The 15,399-nt window shown below is 48.3% G+C and overlaps 1 protein-coding gene across 1 annotated transcript; it reads right to left on the bottom strand.

Moving 5' to 3' along the window:
• Positions 1–5,162: 5,162 nt before the first annotated feature.
• LOC140346076 (nucleoside diphosphate kinase B-like) lies at positions 5,163–13,591 on the bottom strand. The gene is made up of 5 exons (XM_072432326.1): positions 13,512–13,591; positions 9,298–9,427; positions 7,566–7,667; positions 6,615–6,727; positions 5,163–5,507 (listed from the first exon to the last, which is right to left on the bottom strand). The coding sequence occupies exons 1-5, from the start codon at positions 13,583–13,585 to the stop codon at positions 5,390–5,392; spliced, it is 537 nt and encodes a 178-aa protein (XP_072288427.1). The 5' UTR covers positions 13,586–13,591; the 3' UTR covers positions 5,163–5,389.
• Positions 13,592–15,399: the final 1,808 nt, after the last annotated feature.

Raw genomic sequence — 15,399 nt, 5'->3', positions numbered from 1 at the left:
CGTTGCACTTTCATTAATAGTAGTATCAGTAGGTATGTTGTGGTGGAGCTAGTGGTAAAGAAGTATCACTACAAATAGAAGAATAAGATGAAGACATAATGTGACAACACTGCTCTGCTTTCATCAGATCGAGGATGATGCAGATCCCATCAAGGTAATCAATTAATTGCAACGTATTGATTATTGAAATTATTGTCAACTAATTTAGTATTTGAATTCACCCTGGAGAGACAAAGAGACCACGAGAATGGACTGTTTAGCAAGCTTTATTCGTGAGTTATTTGGATGAGGGGAATGCAGAGGAGGAGCTGGGGAGGTGGTGGGTCGCAGTACGGTTTGAGCGGCCGAGCCATCTGCCTGAGGGCTTAAATGTGACCGCCTGGGCGCTGTTTGGGAGCGGGGAGGAGTCACTTGAGAGAGTTTGATTGGGGATGAGGAGCAGGTGCGGGGGTCATGATGCAGACGCCCCCTGACCTTTCACCCTACTTCTTGGCCGGGAAAAACTGCATAACCTCTTTGGGATAAGCGCAGAAACCTGGGAGAGTTCATGGTGAAGTGAGGGATCTGACTCTCTCAGACGGACAGGCCACGCCCGCTTGAGTGCGATGATGGTGCTGGGGAGAGGGGTCCTTCCATGGTGGCCTTGACGTAGATGTGTGGAGTTAGGTCTTCCAGGCTGAATTTACGCAGGCTTCATTTGTCATTATAGTATCACCAAAACATGTGTTGAGAGAAGAGGTTTTGAGGAATACATCAAAATGAATGAAATTATATAAATCTCATATTCATGGCCCTTTCACAGTCTAAACAACGAAACAATGAATCGAATGGATAATCATTCCAGTATATGAGTACTTTTGTTAATTAATTTGATTTTAGTATAAGTTTTATAGTTTCAATCCTTTGATTTACACCGAGGTGGACACCGACTCCGGTCCGGGTGCAGTTCGAGACCCACCAGACTAACACAGACCGCTAAGCAATGCAGTCTTTGAAAAGAATCAGCAAGAAGTCCATCTTTGCCCAAGACTGCAGCGGCTTCAAGGTCATTAGACGAGTTCTCGCGCGAAACCAGGTGACTCTGTGTGACGTTTGTCAGAAACAGACCGTAGTGGACCGGAATCTGTAAGTGACCTGCACGGGGCTCGACCCGCACCAGCACTGGAGTCTGAATCTGTCAGAGTTCAGTGACTGACAGTTTAAACAATCATATCAAATAGAGGGGTTATGTGGAGGCTCACACTTGATGCACCTGGCAGGACGTCCCGCCTGACGCCCCAGGAAGTAACTCCCGCTGATAAATGACATGTCACCAATGCAGGGGACAGTTCTGAAGATGGCTCCTATTCAATCAGCTGAAACATGTAAACTAGGTAATAACATCGACATTGGTCCTTAAGAACTGATGCTCATGTCCCACCAGAAAACACAACTTTACAAAATGGTCAGAAGTGGGGACAAATAGGCAAAATGTTCAGACTATTTGAAATGTTCACTAGGTTTAGTGAAATATGTAGGCCAACCCTTTGGTTCTGACTTTGGAAGCAGGAGGGAAAAAAAATCCCACCTTCCATAGAACTCAAGCCTCAACTCTGGGATGGAAATTGCCCATCTCACCTGCTGTACCCCATTCTTCTTTCCAAGACCAATCAGCAGCACTTTGGGGACGACCCACAGCCCATTCTGACTCAATGTCTCAGCACCACCGCCTCAATCAACTCAATTTCATTAGCCATATATTTTTCTAGGACATTATACTTAGTCACCTAAATTTTGTAGGGAAAAAAAGACAGAATGGATGTAGTGTAATAGAGTTGTTAAACCCCGAACCCGCATTTATCTGCACTTTCAACTTTTAGCAATGAAACTACGTATCCATCTGTACAGTTCAGACATAGTCTGAAGTTATAGCAGAATGATGCAGACGAGTCAGATCTATGTTTCACTGTCGACAGGTGAATATGGGCCAGTGGATTCACTCTGTCACTGCATCCAACAGATCAGTTTGTGAAGGCAGAACAACTTTCTCCAGCTGAACTCAGACAAGACTGAAATCATCGTTTTTGGCCCAAAGAAACAAAGAGAAAGTGTTAGCGGTCACCTCCAGAGTCTCGCTCTAAAACGCTCTACAAACCAAGTTAGAAATCTGGGGGTAATAATGGACTCAGACTTGAACTTTAATAGCCACGTCAAATCAATAACATCAGCATCGTTTTACCATCTAAAAAACATTGCCAAAATCAAAAATATACTGTCAAAACCAGATTTAGAGAGACTTATCCATGTGTTTGTCTCCAGTAGATTAGACTGCTGTAACGGCCTGCTCACTGGCCTCTCCAAACGAGCTGTAAAACAGCTGCAGTTCATCCAGAACGCTGCTGCTCGGGTCCTGACCAGAACCAGGAAGTATGATCACAATAGTCCTGTTCTCAGGTCTCTGCACTGCCCCCTGTGGCTCAGAGAAGAGACTTTAAAGCAGCTCTGCTTGTGTACAAGTCTCCGGCCTCCTGCTGGTGCCAGAGTCAGGACTAAACATGGTCCGGCCTCCTGCTGGTGCCCAGAGTCAGGACTAAACATGGACCGGCCTCCTGCTGGTGCCAGAGTCAGGACTAAACATGGACCGGCCTCCTGCTGGTGCCAGAGTCAGGACTAAACATGGACCGGCCTCCTGCTGGTGCCAGAGTCAGGACTAAACATGGACCGGCCTCCTGCTGGTGCCAGAGTCAGGACTAAACATGGACCGGCCTCCTGCTGGTGCCAGAGTCAGGACTAAACATGGACCGGCCTCCTGCTGGTGCCAGAGTCAGGACTAAACATGGACCGGCCTCCTGCTGGTGCCAGAGTCAGGACTAAACATGGACCGGCCTCCTGCTGGTGCCAGAGTCAGGACTAAACATGGACCGGCCTCCTGCTGGTGCCAGAGTCAGGACTAAACATGGTCCGGCCTCCTGCTGGTGCCCAGAGTCAGGACTAAACATGGACCGGCCTCCTGCTGGTGCCAGAGTCAGGACTAAACATGGACCGGCCTCCTGCTGGTGCCAGAGTCAGGACTAAACATGGACCGGCCTCCTGCTGGTGCCAGAGTCAGGACTAAACATGGACCGGCCTCCTGCTGGTGCCAGAGTCAGGACTAAACATGGACCGGCCTCCTGCTGGTGCCAGAGTCAGGACTAAACATGGACCGGCCTCCTGCTGGTGCCAGAGTCAGGACTAAACATGGACCGGCCTCCTGCTGGTGCCAGAGTCAGGACTAAACATGGACCGGCCTACTGCTGGTGCCAGAGTCAGGACTAAACATGGACCGGCCTCCTGCTGGTGCCAGAGTCAGGACTAAACATGGTCCGGCCTCCTGCTGGTGCCCAGAGTCAGGACTAAACATGGACCGGCCTCCTGCTGGTGCCAGAGTCAGGACTAAACATGGACCGGCCTCCTGCTGGTGCCAGAGTCAGGACTAAACATGGACCGGCCTCCTGCTGGTGCCAGAGTCAGGACTAAACATGGACCGGCCTCCTGCTGGTGCCAGAGTCAGGACTAAACATGGACCGGCCTCCTGCTGGTGCCAGAGTCAGGACTAAACATGGACCGGCCTCCTGCTGGTGCCAGAGTCAGGACTAAACATGGACCGGCCTCCTGCTGGTGCCAGAGTCAGGACTAAACATGGACCGGCCTCCTGCTGGTGCCAGAGTCAGGACTAAACATGGACCGGCCTCCTGCTGGTGCCAGAGTCAGGACTAAACATGGACCGGCCTCCTGCTGGTGCCAGAGTCAGGACTAAACATGGACCGGCCTCCTGCTGGTGCCAGAGTCAGGACTAAACATGGAGAATCTGTGTTTCAGTTTTATGCAGGTAAAATCTGGAACATTCTTCCTGAAGATGTGAGACAGGTTCTACTCGGACAATGTTCAAATCTAAGCTAAAGACAGTTTTGTTTAGCTGCGCATATGACTGAAAGGATTTTTATTTGCACTCTTCTCTTATGTCTTAAATTATTTACACGTTACCCTTTTTTAATTTTAAATTTGTTAATTTTTGACATTTTAAATACTAAAAGATTAATCTGGGACTATTTTGAGGTAGTACTCGGCACCTTTAATTTTTAGCTTAAAAATAGCACCTTTTAAATGTATTAAAATTAAAAGGTCTTTCTTAGAGAAATTCTCTACAATTCTAAAACTCATTTAAACATGTAAATCGTTTTACTGGACACAATGGCCCATTGTGCTGGTGTCCAAGCACAGCTCATGGCAGGTGCCTGGGGACAGGGTCAGAACACACGCTGGTCAGGTTGTCGGTCGGCACTAAGCCTTCTGTAAAGCCCTGGAAGAGCCTGGTTTTAACACTAAAGCTTTGGTGGAGTTTTGTCTGAGACAATTAGTTTAGCTAAGGCTAAATCTAGGGCGGGGCAGACGAGACGAGGTCGGTAAAGATACAAACCACACATCAGGTGGAGGCGTCGACGAGTCGTGGTAAAAGCAACATACGCTCAGCACAGACGTTTGCAGTTTGCAGAAAGCGTGTAGATATGGGAACAAATCAATCTAAAAGTGATGTGTCCATCCCGGAGACGCCGGTCATGCTGCAATGTCAAATATGGAAAAGTGGGTCTGGAATGTTGCCAATGTGGCCAGATAAATTTGGATTTGGCTTAGTGTTTCTTTTATTGCATTTGGGTTTCTGTAATTTTTATTTTTATGCATTTTTAATTGCCTCGTGTACTAAGTGCTCTACAAATAAACTTGCCTTGCCATAGAGCAGGCATGGCCAAACTTTGGCCAGGGGTCCAACTGAGACTCAGACCTATTTGGTTAGCTCCTGCTAAGTGGGCCTAAATAGTACTTTAACTGTCAAATTGGAAAAATGTAAACATGTTTAGGTTATACCAATCTAATAACGTTTTATTAAAGGCGTGGAGGCTAATAAAAACAAGGTCAAGTGCAAAATTTAGAAGTTTGTCATTTTTGGGATCGTCTGGACCTCTGCCCCGAATAAGTTTCAAAATGTAGCCCGGTGAAAAAAGTTAGGACATCGCCGTTTAAGTCTACGGTACTTAACCAGCAACTTCGGTGGCCACTAGATGGCAGTGGAACATTGAGCTTTTTCAAATGTCCATTTTAGCAGAATACAGAACATTCTACAGTCAAGTGTGGAAGAAACAGACAAATTTGATGTGGAATTTTATTGGAAAGATTCACCCTCACATGGACATGATCTAGTAAACAGGAAATGGAATGTTTCTAAAGGGAATAAGTGCCATGAGCTCGGGCCGAACATGCAGCAGGAGGTCAGAGAGCCACAGTCAGCACTGATGAGTGGAGAAGCAGTCTTGCTACAGTGGACACGAGGGACTGAAAGAGGCAAGTGTGTGGCGGTCCCTGGGTGGACGGCGGCTCAGTTGTAGAGCCAGTCGAAGGCACAGCTCTTGTAGGTGACCAGCTCGTCCTCAGTGAACCACAGGGAGATTTCCTGCGTCGCACTTTCCACAGAGTCACTGCCATGGATCACGTTCCTGAAAAACAAGTGCGGGTAAAATTTTTACCACTTCAACTCCAACAGCTCTACGCACCATGGTCTGACTCACTGTTCATCATGTTGACAATTGTAAAGTTTCAGAGCTCTAGGAATAGGCCTTTTGGTGTTGACTTTTGTATCAAAGTCAATTTAGAAATTATATAAATAGTTGAACTTTTAAATTTTAGCTCCGATACATTTTTAGGTTTGAGACCACAAATACCCATTATAACTGCTAAAACTGCATGTGAAAATTAAATTCAAGAGGTGAAAACAGTGGCTCTTTACAGCTTTGTGAATAGTGAGCTTCAAGTCAGAATTATTCCTAAAACCCACCCACTGTTCAAAAGCTTCAATCATTGGCTAGATTTATATGTCACACACATTTTAAGTCACCATTTTAGCATGCTAGCACAGCCTTCAGATGCAACATGCATGCGCAAATGGAGACGCTGGTTATAGCCAAAGGGCTGTGCAAGACGAACCAGTGAACAGAAAAACTTCCCAAAAGTTAATTTCTGTCAAAGTGCTGTGGACTGCCAGTGCTGACTGTTGATCCACTTGGCTTAAATGTGGCAGTTAAAAGCGGTCGACCCGAGTCGAGCGATACAAACGTCTGCAGGAGCGTGATGCAATTGCCCCAATACATGAGTAATTTAAAAATACATACAAATATAGGTTTAAAGTAGTAATAACTAAACATGTTTTAAAATCTGAAACCATTTCAAGTTCGCGCCCCCTGTTAAGTGCTTACTTAGGAAAGATGGGAAAACTGGCTAAAGAAATCCTTCACTACATTTTGATTTTAAGCCAGTTTTGTTTAGAGCATGAAGGCAGCTTTGACTTATAAAAGCACCAAACTCTGATCATGAGTTCAGTGCATTGTTGAATAGCTCCTGGATGCTCCTTCTGTGGCAGTAACAAGCAGAATATGACAGCGCATAATCTAAACTACTCCTCTACACACGGCTTCAGACAGAAGAGGCAAATTGTGACAGTTCAAGGCAGGAACACGTGTACTGTCCTTGTTTAGAAGTGTCCAAACTGCTCCCAGTCTTAGACATTTCCCTTTAAACGATTTAGTGCATTAAAGCTGGCTACTCACTTTCCGACTTGGATACAGAAGTCTCCTCTGATGGTTCCAGGGGCCGACTCCGCGGGGTCAGTGGCACCCAGCATCACACGGCCCGTCTTCACGGCGCCCTTGCCTTCCCACACCTGCAAACAAAGGTCAGACACATGTGAAGGAGGCGGAGGCCCTGTGGAGCCCTGAAGGTGCAGAGTCTGGACCTCTAGTGAATGAAGAGCCCATAGAACTCATTTTCCAACAGTATTCTACAGTCTGGTTTAAAGAATCTTACACTTAGGCCAGATTACAGTTACGATACAGTTCTTTTAACAACTTCACAGCCCTTTGTGATGTTTAAGAGCACTGACAGTTCAAATACAACCTGATTTTATGTGGTTGGTCCAAACATATTGCCTAGCTGAAGACTAGTCAATAGATTTCATTCGTCTCATATGGCAGTGCGCTCAGATTGACAGAGCCTGGCATGCGTGCGGAGCATTAACCACTCCACCACCGCCAGCTGCTGTGGCATATGCAACATTAAAACATTGCCAGCATCAATACAAGATCAATTGGTGGAAAACGATTAGTCGTTGCACAAATGCTTCTCCAGCTCGTCCCAAACACTCACCGGGGGCCACATTTGAACTTAAACTGAGCAGAGGGCCACAAACAAAAGGCCAATGTGTCAAATGACAAAGTGAATTATTGGAAATTTAGCATTTGTCAATTTTAATGTGCATCTACAACTTTGAGACTTGGAACATTAGGTTGGCATAACAAAAAGGCTCTGGTTTTACATTTGGTTGTTGGGGCCAACTTGGCGGGAAACTGGAGGGCCAACATAGGGCCATAGTTTATACATTCCTGCCATAGATAGTCATTTTAAATATCTGGAAATGTCCACTTGCGCTGCAGTTTTCCAAATGCAAAAGAGTCTCCATGGGGACAACATTGGGACTGTCAGGTGTGTGCAGTTGGTCTCACCATAGCAACCACTGGTCCGGAGCTCATGTAGGCGATGAGCGAGGGGAAGAAGGGCCTGGAAGACAGGTCAGCGTAATGCTTGTTCAGCAGCTCCTGCGACGCCTGCAGACAAGACACCAAGTTACTGACAGTCCAATCCATCCTGGAAAAGTCAGATTAATCACATGGCAGCTTAAGAATCAAATGTATATTCTAGTCTAGAGGAAGGAAGTGCTGCTGCAGATCCTAGGACCAAAATGTCAATTTTGTTTAATTACAGTGAAATTCATGTGCAATCCATGTGCCGTCATGACACATATTCATGTTAATTACTGTCGTGATCACATGCAATGGTATTTATTTGTCTATGGGAGTTTCTTTATAGGAGATCTTCTACTGAAAGTGTTTTTCAGACTTCCTATAAGTGATCGGTTCTTTTCTTCTGCATCTACCTCTGGATCTTCCTGCGTTGCACCAATGAAATTTCCCCATGTGGGACAATAAAGGAATAATCTTATAACGAGAATTTGCATTTATAAAAGCAGCCTGTACTTCACCATTGTTCATTACGCTCACACATTTTACACTCTTTGTGCTCCAGCTTTGGTGTCACTTAATACAAGAGAATTGCTCCATAAAGACCTCCCTTCACCATAGAAGGCATCAGTGTTCATTAAGTCGGGGCATTGCAGAGTACCTCACCATACAACACAGATACTCTCAACTTGATTCATGTCAGAAGTTTATGTTCAGTCCTTAATGAGAATATAACTGTCCCATGTTCAGCTCCTCAGCCTGTAGGTTCAGTGTAGAACTGGGTAATGCGTGATACTTTTGAACAAAGACCTCATGCATTAAACAGGTCAGGATCTGTCTCTAAACATTTATATAAAATGTTGGTTCTCAAACTGTGGGAGTGGAGCTCCTTCAGCAAATATTTGAAGGTGTTTGATATTGACAGCCATTTAAAGTTCAAATTAGTGTTGGCCATTTTACAATTGCAGTAAATTTTTAGTTTATTAACACATTTAACATTTATGCAATTCTCAACCTTAAGTGACTGTCAGCCATGGCCCTTTCCCACCTGGGGCCCTGTAGTGAGCCTGGAGGTCAGGCAGTCCTTGTTCTTGGGCTCAAAGTGGCCCCTCGGCTCCCAGGAATAGAGTCATAATGAGCTCTACCGCCCGTGCTTAACCTGCCCGCGTGAAAAACAAAACAGTATCATTGATGCAGAGCTATTTATGTTAAGTAATCAGAGCAAATACCATTTTTGATGCTTTGCTGCAAAACCAACTTCAGCAAAATATTAAACATTTGGTTAATCATTTTTGGACTGCATATTTTTTAAACAAAAATTGGTCATCTGGAGAGAACGTTTCAAGCACTAGTTTAAAATGTAACTTCATTTTCCACAAAGTGGGATTTTAAAAATAAATTTGAGCTGCAGTAAAACGTAACAGAATCCAAATGACAGTAAGACGAGAGTTACAGCTGTATCCAGGAGCCTAACCGGAATTAAATACAGGAGCGTTTCCATAGCTCTGATCAATGATTTCATGCTCCAGAAGGCAAGTATTTCAGATCTTATAATTTAATCAATACAGTACCATTTCCAGCAATGTTTTTATAAACCATGGAGCTGCCCAGGTGGAAATAACCATCTGTCCCATAAACTTACTTGGATCATGCGCCTTTAACACAAACTCTATTGTAAAAGCATCTGATGGTTCAGGAGGAAACAGAAGGGCCTCACCTGGAGCAGTTTCATGCCGACCAGCTTGAACCCTTTCTGCTCGAACCTCTTGATGACGTCCCCGATCAGGCCCCGCTGCACGCCGTCGGGCTTGATGGCGATGAAGGTGCGCTCGTTATCAGACATGGTTCTAGAAGCAGAGACGTATGAAATAAACTTTAGAGCTGGCAGGGCAGGCGAGTGAAACCGCTTGTCGTCGGCAGAAGCGGGGCCGGCTGCCGAGGGAGCCGACCCCATGACACAGCCAGGGCAGCATAGAGCGACTTAGCTCGGCACGCACCTGCCGCACACACCCGAGGAGGCAAGCCCCGCCCACTGAGCACAGCCTTATCCTGCCGGCTAAAAACTGCACTAAATCCTCCCCAGAAGAGACGTCCTGAGACTTCAGATCTGGGGTTTTTCCATGGCCAATGCAGACAGCAATCCAGAGCACCGGCCGACGAGCCTTGGACCATATTTACAACAATACAAGTTTATAAATGAATTGCATGCTAAAGTATGAGGAAAAATGATAAACGTCAAAAACCCATTTGCACCGATCGACTGGAACAGTAATGATTCTGTGCAGCACAATCTTCACTTAAGAGTTAAAGCACCTTAAGTGAGACTTAATTTTAATACATCTGCACGTTAGAGACTTAAAGCAGAGCAGATGATTAGCCCGTTAAAACTTTACTAAAAGCATCTTAACTAAATGGATTTAATAAGGAAACAGGTCGGACTACACTTCACTCAGTGAAGAGCGCGGCATACCGGGGGCCCGGAGCGCGGCATACCGGGGGCCCAGAGCGCGGCATACCGGGGGCCCAGAGCGCGGCATACCGGGGGCCCAGAGCGCGGCATACCGGGGGCCCAGAGCGCGGCATACTGGGGGCCCAGGAGTAAACGCTCATACAAGTCCCTGGGAGTGAACACGGTTTCTAAAACAGTTTCACACACATTGACTTCAGGGATTCAATCAGCTCCTTAGAAACATTGGATTCAGTCCTTTTACGATCTTCCTGCTCATATGCAACACTATAGTTCAATTCCAAGTCTTAATCACCTTGAAGAGCATTCTTACTTTAAGCAGGGGTCGCCTTGCCACAGATCTGAGTTGTGACACAAGCTTCAATGAGATTGACTAGTTTAAAGCCAAAACACGCAACATTCTAGACAAATCCATGTAGACAAGCAGGTGGTTAACGCTCAAGACAAGGAACGCAAGAGTGTTCAAAAAAAATGACTGTAGTAGTTGCATCTGGAGACATTACGCGACCAAATAAGGAGAGAGCAATGTATAATCACTTTTAGGAGCTATACAATTATAATAGCTTATTGGCTATAAAAAAAAAAAGCTTGACAAACTTTAACTCAACAAAGTCATGGAATCCCATTAAAGATCCTGCACTTCTGGTCAATTTTACAGTGCCACCGCGGTCATATCCTGACCTGAACTCAAACAAAAATGTACAACTGTCACTGTCGCATTTCTGACCGATCGCTTTAACACCGTCATTGATAATGTAAAAAAACTACTACAATGTGTTCACGCTCCTCTACATCACAGTAAAGTTACAGTTACATTTGAAAGTTACACCATCATTTTCACTGCACTTTGGCTTCTGGTGATGACATAAGCAAAAGCTCCTGCTGCTGATTCTGCCTCCTGCACGTGACAGGCCCCTGACAGCTCCTGCACGTGCGCAGGGGACCGACCCCACACACTGGCGCGCAGGAAGGGACCCCACACACTGGCGCGCAGGAAGGGACCCCACACACTGGCGCGCAGGAAGGGACCCCACACACTCGCGCGCGCAGGAAGGGACCCCACACACTCGCGCGCGCAGGAAGGGACCCCACACACTCGCGCGCGCAGGAAGGGACCCCACACACTCGCGCGCGCAGGAAGGGACCCCACACACTCGCGCGCGCAGGAAGGGACCCCACACACTCGCGCGCGCAGGAAGGGACCCCACACACTCGCGCGCGCAGGAAGGGACCCCACACACTCGCGCGCGCAGGAAGGGACCCCACACACTCGCGCGCGCAGGAAGGGACCCCACACACTCGCGCGCGCAGGAAGGGACCCCACACACTCGCGCGCGCAGGAAGGGACCCCACACACTCGCGCGCGCAGGAAGGGACCCCACACACTCGCGCGCGCAGGAAGGGACCCCACACACTCGCGCGCGCAGGAAGGGACCCCACACACTCGCGCGCGCAGGAAGGGACCCCACACACTCGCGCGCGCAGGAAGGGACCCCACACACTCGCGCGCGCAGGAAGGGACCCCACACACTCGCGCGCGCAGGAAGGGACCCCACACACTCGCGCGCGCAGGAAGGGACCCCACACACTCGCGCGCGCAGGAAGGGACCCCACACACTCGCGCGCGCAGGAAGGGACCCCACACACTCGCGCGCGCGAAGGGACCCCACACACTCGCGCGCGCAGGAAGGGACCCCACACACTCGCGCGCGCAGGAAGGGACCCCACACACTCGCGCGCGCGAAGGGACCCCACACACTCGCGCGCGCAGGAAGGGACCCCACACACTCGCGCGCGCAGGAAGGGACCCCACACACTCGCGCGCGCAGGAAGGGACCCCACACACTCGCGCGCGCAGGAAGGGACCCCACACACTCGCGCGCGCGAAGGGACCCCACACACTCGCGCGCGCGAAGGGACCCCACACACTCGCGCGCGCGAAGGGACCCCACACACTCGCGCGCGCGAAGGGACCCCACACACTCGCGCGCGCGAAGGGACCCCACACACTCGCGCGAAGGGACCCCACACACTCGCGCGCGCGAAGGGACCCCACACACTCGCGCGTGGGGGTCCCCTGCGCGCGAGTGTACGCGCGTGGGGGTCCCCTGCGCGCGAGTGTACGCGCAGGAAGGAACCCCACACACTGGCGCGCAGGAAGGGACCCCACACACTGGCGCGCAGGAAGGGACCCCACACACTGGCGCGCAGGAAGGGACCCCACACACTGGCGCGCAGGAAGGGACCCCACACACTGGCGCGCAGGAAGGGACCCCACACACTGGCGCGCAGGAAGGGACCCCACACACTGGCGCGCAGGAAGGGACCCCACACACTGGCGCGCAGGAAGGGACCCCACACACTGGCGCGCAGGAAGGGACCCCACACACTGGCGCGCAGGAAGGGACCCCACACACTGGCGCGCAGGAAGGGACCCCACACACTGGCGCGCAGGAAGGGACCCCACACACTGGCGCGCAGGAAGGGACCCCACACACTGGCGCGCAGGAAGGACCCCACACACTGGCGCGCAGGAAGGACCCCACACACGCGCGCAGGAAGGACCCCACACACTCGCGCGCAGGAAGGACCCCACACACTCGCGCGCAGGAAGGGACCCCACACACTCGCGCGCAGGAAGGAACCCCACACACTCGCGCGCAGGAAGGAACCCCACACACTCGCGCGCAGGAAGGGACCCCACACACTCGCGCGCAGGAAGGGACCCCACACACTCGCGCGCAGGAAGGGACCCCACACACTCGCGCGCAGGAAGGGACCCCACACACTCGCGCGCAGGAAGGGACCCCACACACTCGCGCGCAGGAAGGGACCCCACACACTCGCGCGCAGGAAGGGACCCCACACACACTCACGCGCAGGAAGGGACCCCACAAACTCACGCGCAGGAAGGGACCCCACACACTCACGCGCAGGAAGGGACCCCACACACTAACGCGCAGGAAGGGACCCCACACACTAACGCGTGGGAGTCCCCTACGCGCGAGTGTGCACGCAGGGGACCCCCACACACTCACGCGCAGGAGACCCCCATATACACGCGCAGGGGACCACGTAACAGACCCACGTTCATATCCGGCCACGCCCGTCTCCAGCGCGCTCGTCACACTTTCACTCAGACTTTGCTGGAGCTTGGCGCGGCCTCCACAAAAGCACATGGTCTTTTGTTCACGTCGGCATAAAGCAGCTCCTGCCGTAAACGCGCACATTAAACACACAATACGAACCGCGATGGAATGATACGTTTTAAAACTCGTTACGCCGCTTTTACGCAATCAACTTTTATTAACGTGAATGGCGGAAAAGGCGAAATGACATAGCAATATAAAGAATATATATAACACTCAAACTCAGATATGGGAGTTTAAATGTAAATGACTGAAGATTCCACGACACACTGCCCGCATTATTGCAGTGAAACGTTTATATTTAAGGGTTTTTACCTCGACGTGAGGAGCTCCGGGACAGACAGTGACGCTGCGGCTTTGACGTGGAGGAGAGAAGAGCGAGCGGACATGCGCAGTCGAATTTTATACCGGCACGACGGCAAACACAAGCGGACAAACTTAAGTGTATGTCTATTTGTTCAATAAAAACATAAAAAATACAATACAATACTTGTGCAAATAAAGAAATACCGTAGAATACCGAAGTAAATGTGTTTGAACAAGGCTCTGACATGACTCACATTTATATAAGTGGTTTTAAGACATTTTGAGTTTAATCATGCTTTCTCAATTGAAATCACATTATGCTTAATTTGACTTTTGCATACATTACATAATTTAGAATATATTTGTTTACAAAGTATTAAATGGTCTAGAAGAAGAACGAAATAAAAACAAATATATATCATATAAATAAATGTGTCAGCCTTCCCTCTGGCTTACTGCACAGATTCAAACAGGATTTCTTGTAGCTTTTGGATTTATGCATATGATCCATAAAGACGTCAGAAGGTCAAGCGATAATGGTACAACCGGAGAGGATATCAACTAATCTGTAGGGGATTAAACATGCTGATAGTATTGTATGAATGAAAACGTTGTATATTGGTTACACTGCCATTAATCTATCCATCTATGGTAAGATATTATGAATTATAATGACTGAAATCGGAAAACTCTTTTGCCACAGGCCTATTATTATATTACTTAAAAACAACAACAATACAAATGTATAATAGAGCAAGGCATAGCAAAAAATAATGAATTATTATTATGTTGTATTATTTTGATGGATTTTTATTATTATAAAGGGGAAGACACACCTATTTTGTACCTCCTCTTTAAGGTTACCAGATGTCACTCATGGCATGTTTCCACTGGTTCACCTTGGAGCATACTGGTACTTGGAAAGTGTCTCCATAGCGTCCTGTACAGGGAACAGTTTGGCCATTCGGACGCAGCCATAGACTGTATGTATCAGTGGACAAAGTGACGCCAGAGTTAGCAGTTGTAGCAGCTAAAGTGAAGCCAAATTCCATATTTGTAAATCTGAGTGCCAATCAGGAGCAGGGTTTTAGAAAGTACACGCCACTTCCTGGTAGAACTTTTTAATATGAAAATGTTAAGTCCAGAATGACGATTTAAAGTACAAATTACAGTTTATTTTTGAGTGACGGTAGTTGCTAACGTAGCAGAGCTCTGCGTCTGGCTCCAGAGCCAGGCCCTGAACATGGAAACACACTCCATCATTACTTACACTGTTCCAAAGTGTTCCTTAGCGAAAGAGTCCAGGAGGAAATCAGATCACGTTCAAACTTGGCTTCAGTTTCTCACCTGGCTGGAGCTGGTGTTGGAGCTGTTGCTGGCTTGATCTGGCAGGGCAGATGTCCTAGAGAGAAAGCTAATGGCCCTTTAATCCAGAGGCCTAATCTTTACGCCGGTACTCTCGCTGCTATTCCTGCGCTGGCTTAGCGGTGGGATTAGTGAGCGCTTCACCTTCTCCCTCTCACACTTATGTGTTTATTCATGTATTCATATATGTGTATGACGTTAACGCCACTATATGGAGATGAAGTATTTTGCAGCACGTTAGCGTAGGTCACATAAATCAGTCAAAACATCGGAGTGAAAGAGCCCTGTCTGCCTCTCTCTTTCTCACAAACACACAGACAAACTTTGCCGTTCGGGACGACAGTAAATACAGCACAATTGGTTGAGCACTGTATTCTGTTTACACTTACAATGACCTAACAATTCAAAGAAAAATTAAACCAATAAAGATAGGATAATGATTAATTGTATCTGTATGCAACATTGAAAAGATTGCAGGGATTGGCAGGATTTGGAGCCGGGCCAGCCTGGTGAGAGTCGTTAACAATCGCGC

Source organism: Eucyclogobius newberryi, unplaced genomic scaffold (genome assembly GCF_026437365.1).
Source record: "Eucyclogobius newberryi isolate DKJ021-1_F unplaced genomic scaffold, fEucNew1.0.hap1 SCAF_58, whole genome shotgun sequence".
NCBI classification, from domain to species: Eukaryota; Metazoa; Chordata; class Actinopteri; order Gobiiformes; family Gobiidae; genus Eucyclogobius; species Eucyclogobius newberryi.
Note: the sequence above shows the minus strand (reverse complement) of the source record. Positions and strands in the feature narration are given on the sequence as shown.

What these genes read in the sequence shown, in the direction of transcription:
- LOC140346076 (XM_072432326.1), bottom strand. Translation starts at nt 13,585, where the DNA reads ATGTCCGCTCGCTCTTCTCTCCTCCACGTCAAAGCCGCAGCGTCACTG. An exon ending in CCGGAGCTCCTCACGTCGAG is followed by an intron (nt 9,428 to 13,511) that starts GTAAAAACCCTT and finishes CTCTGCTTCTAG; the next exon opens with AACCATGTCTGATAACGAGC. An exon ending in CCGGACCAGTGGTTGCTATG is followed by an intron (nt 6,728 to 7,565) that starts GTGAGACCAACT and finishes CTTTGTTTGCAG; the next exon opens with GTGTGGGAAGGCAAGGGCGC.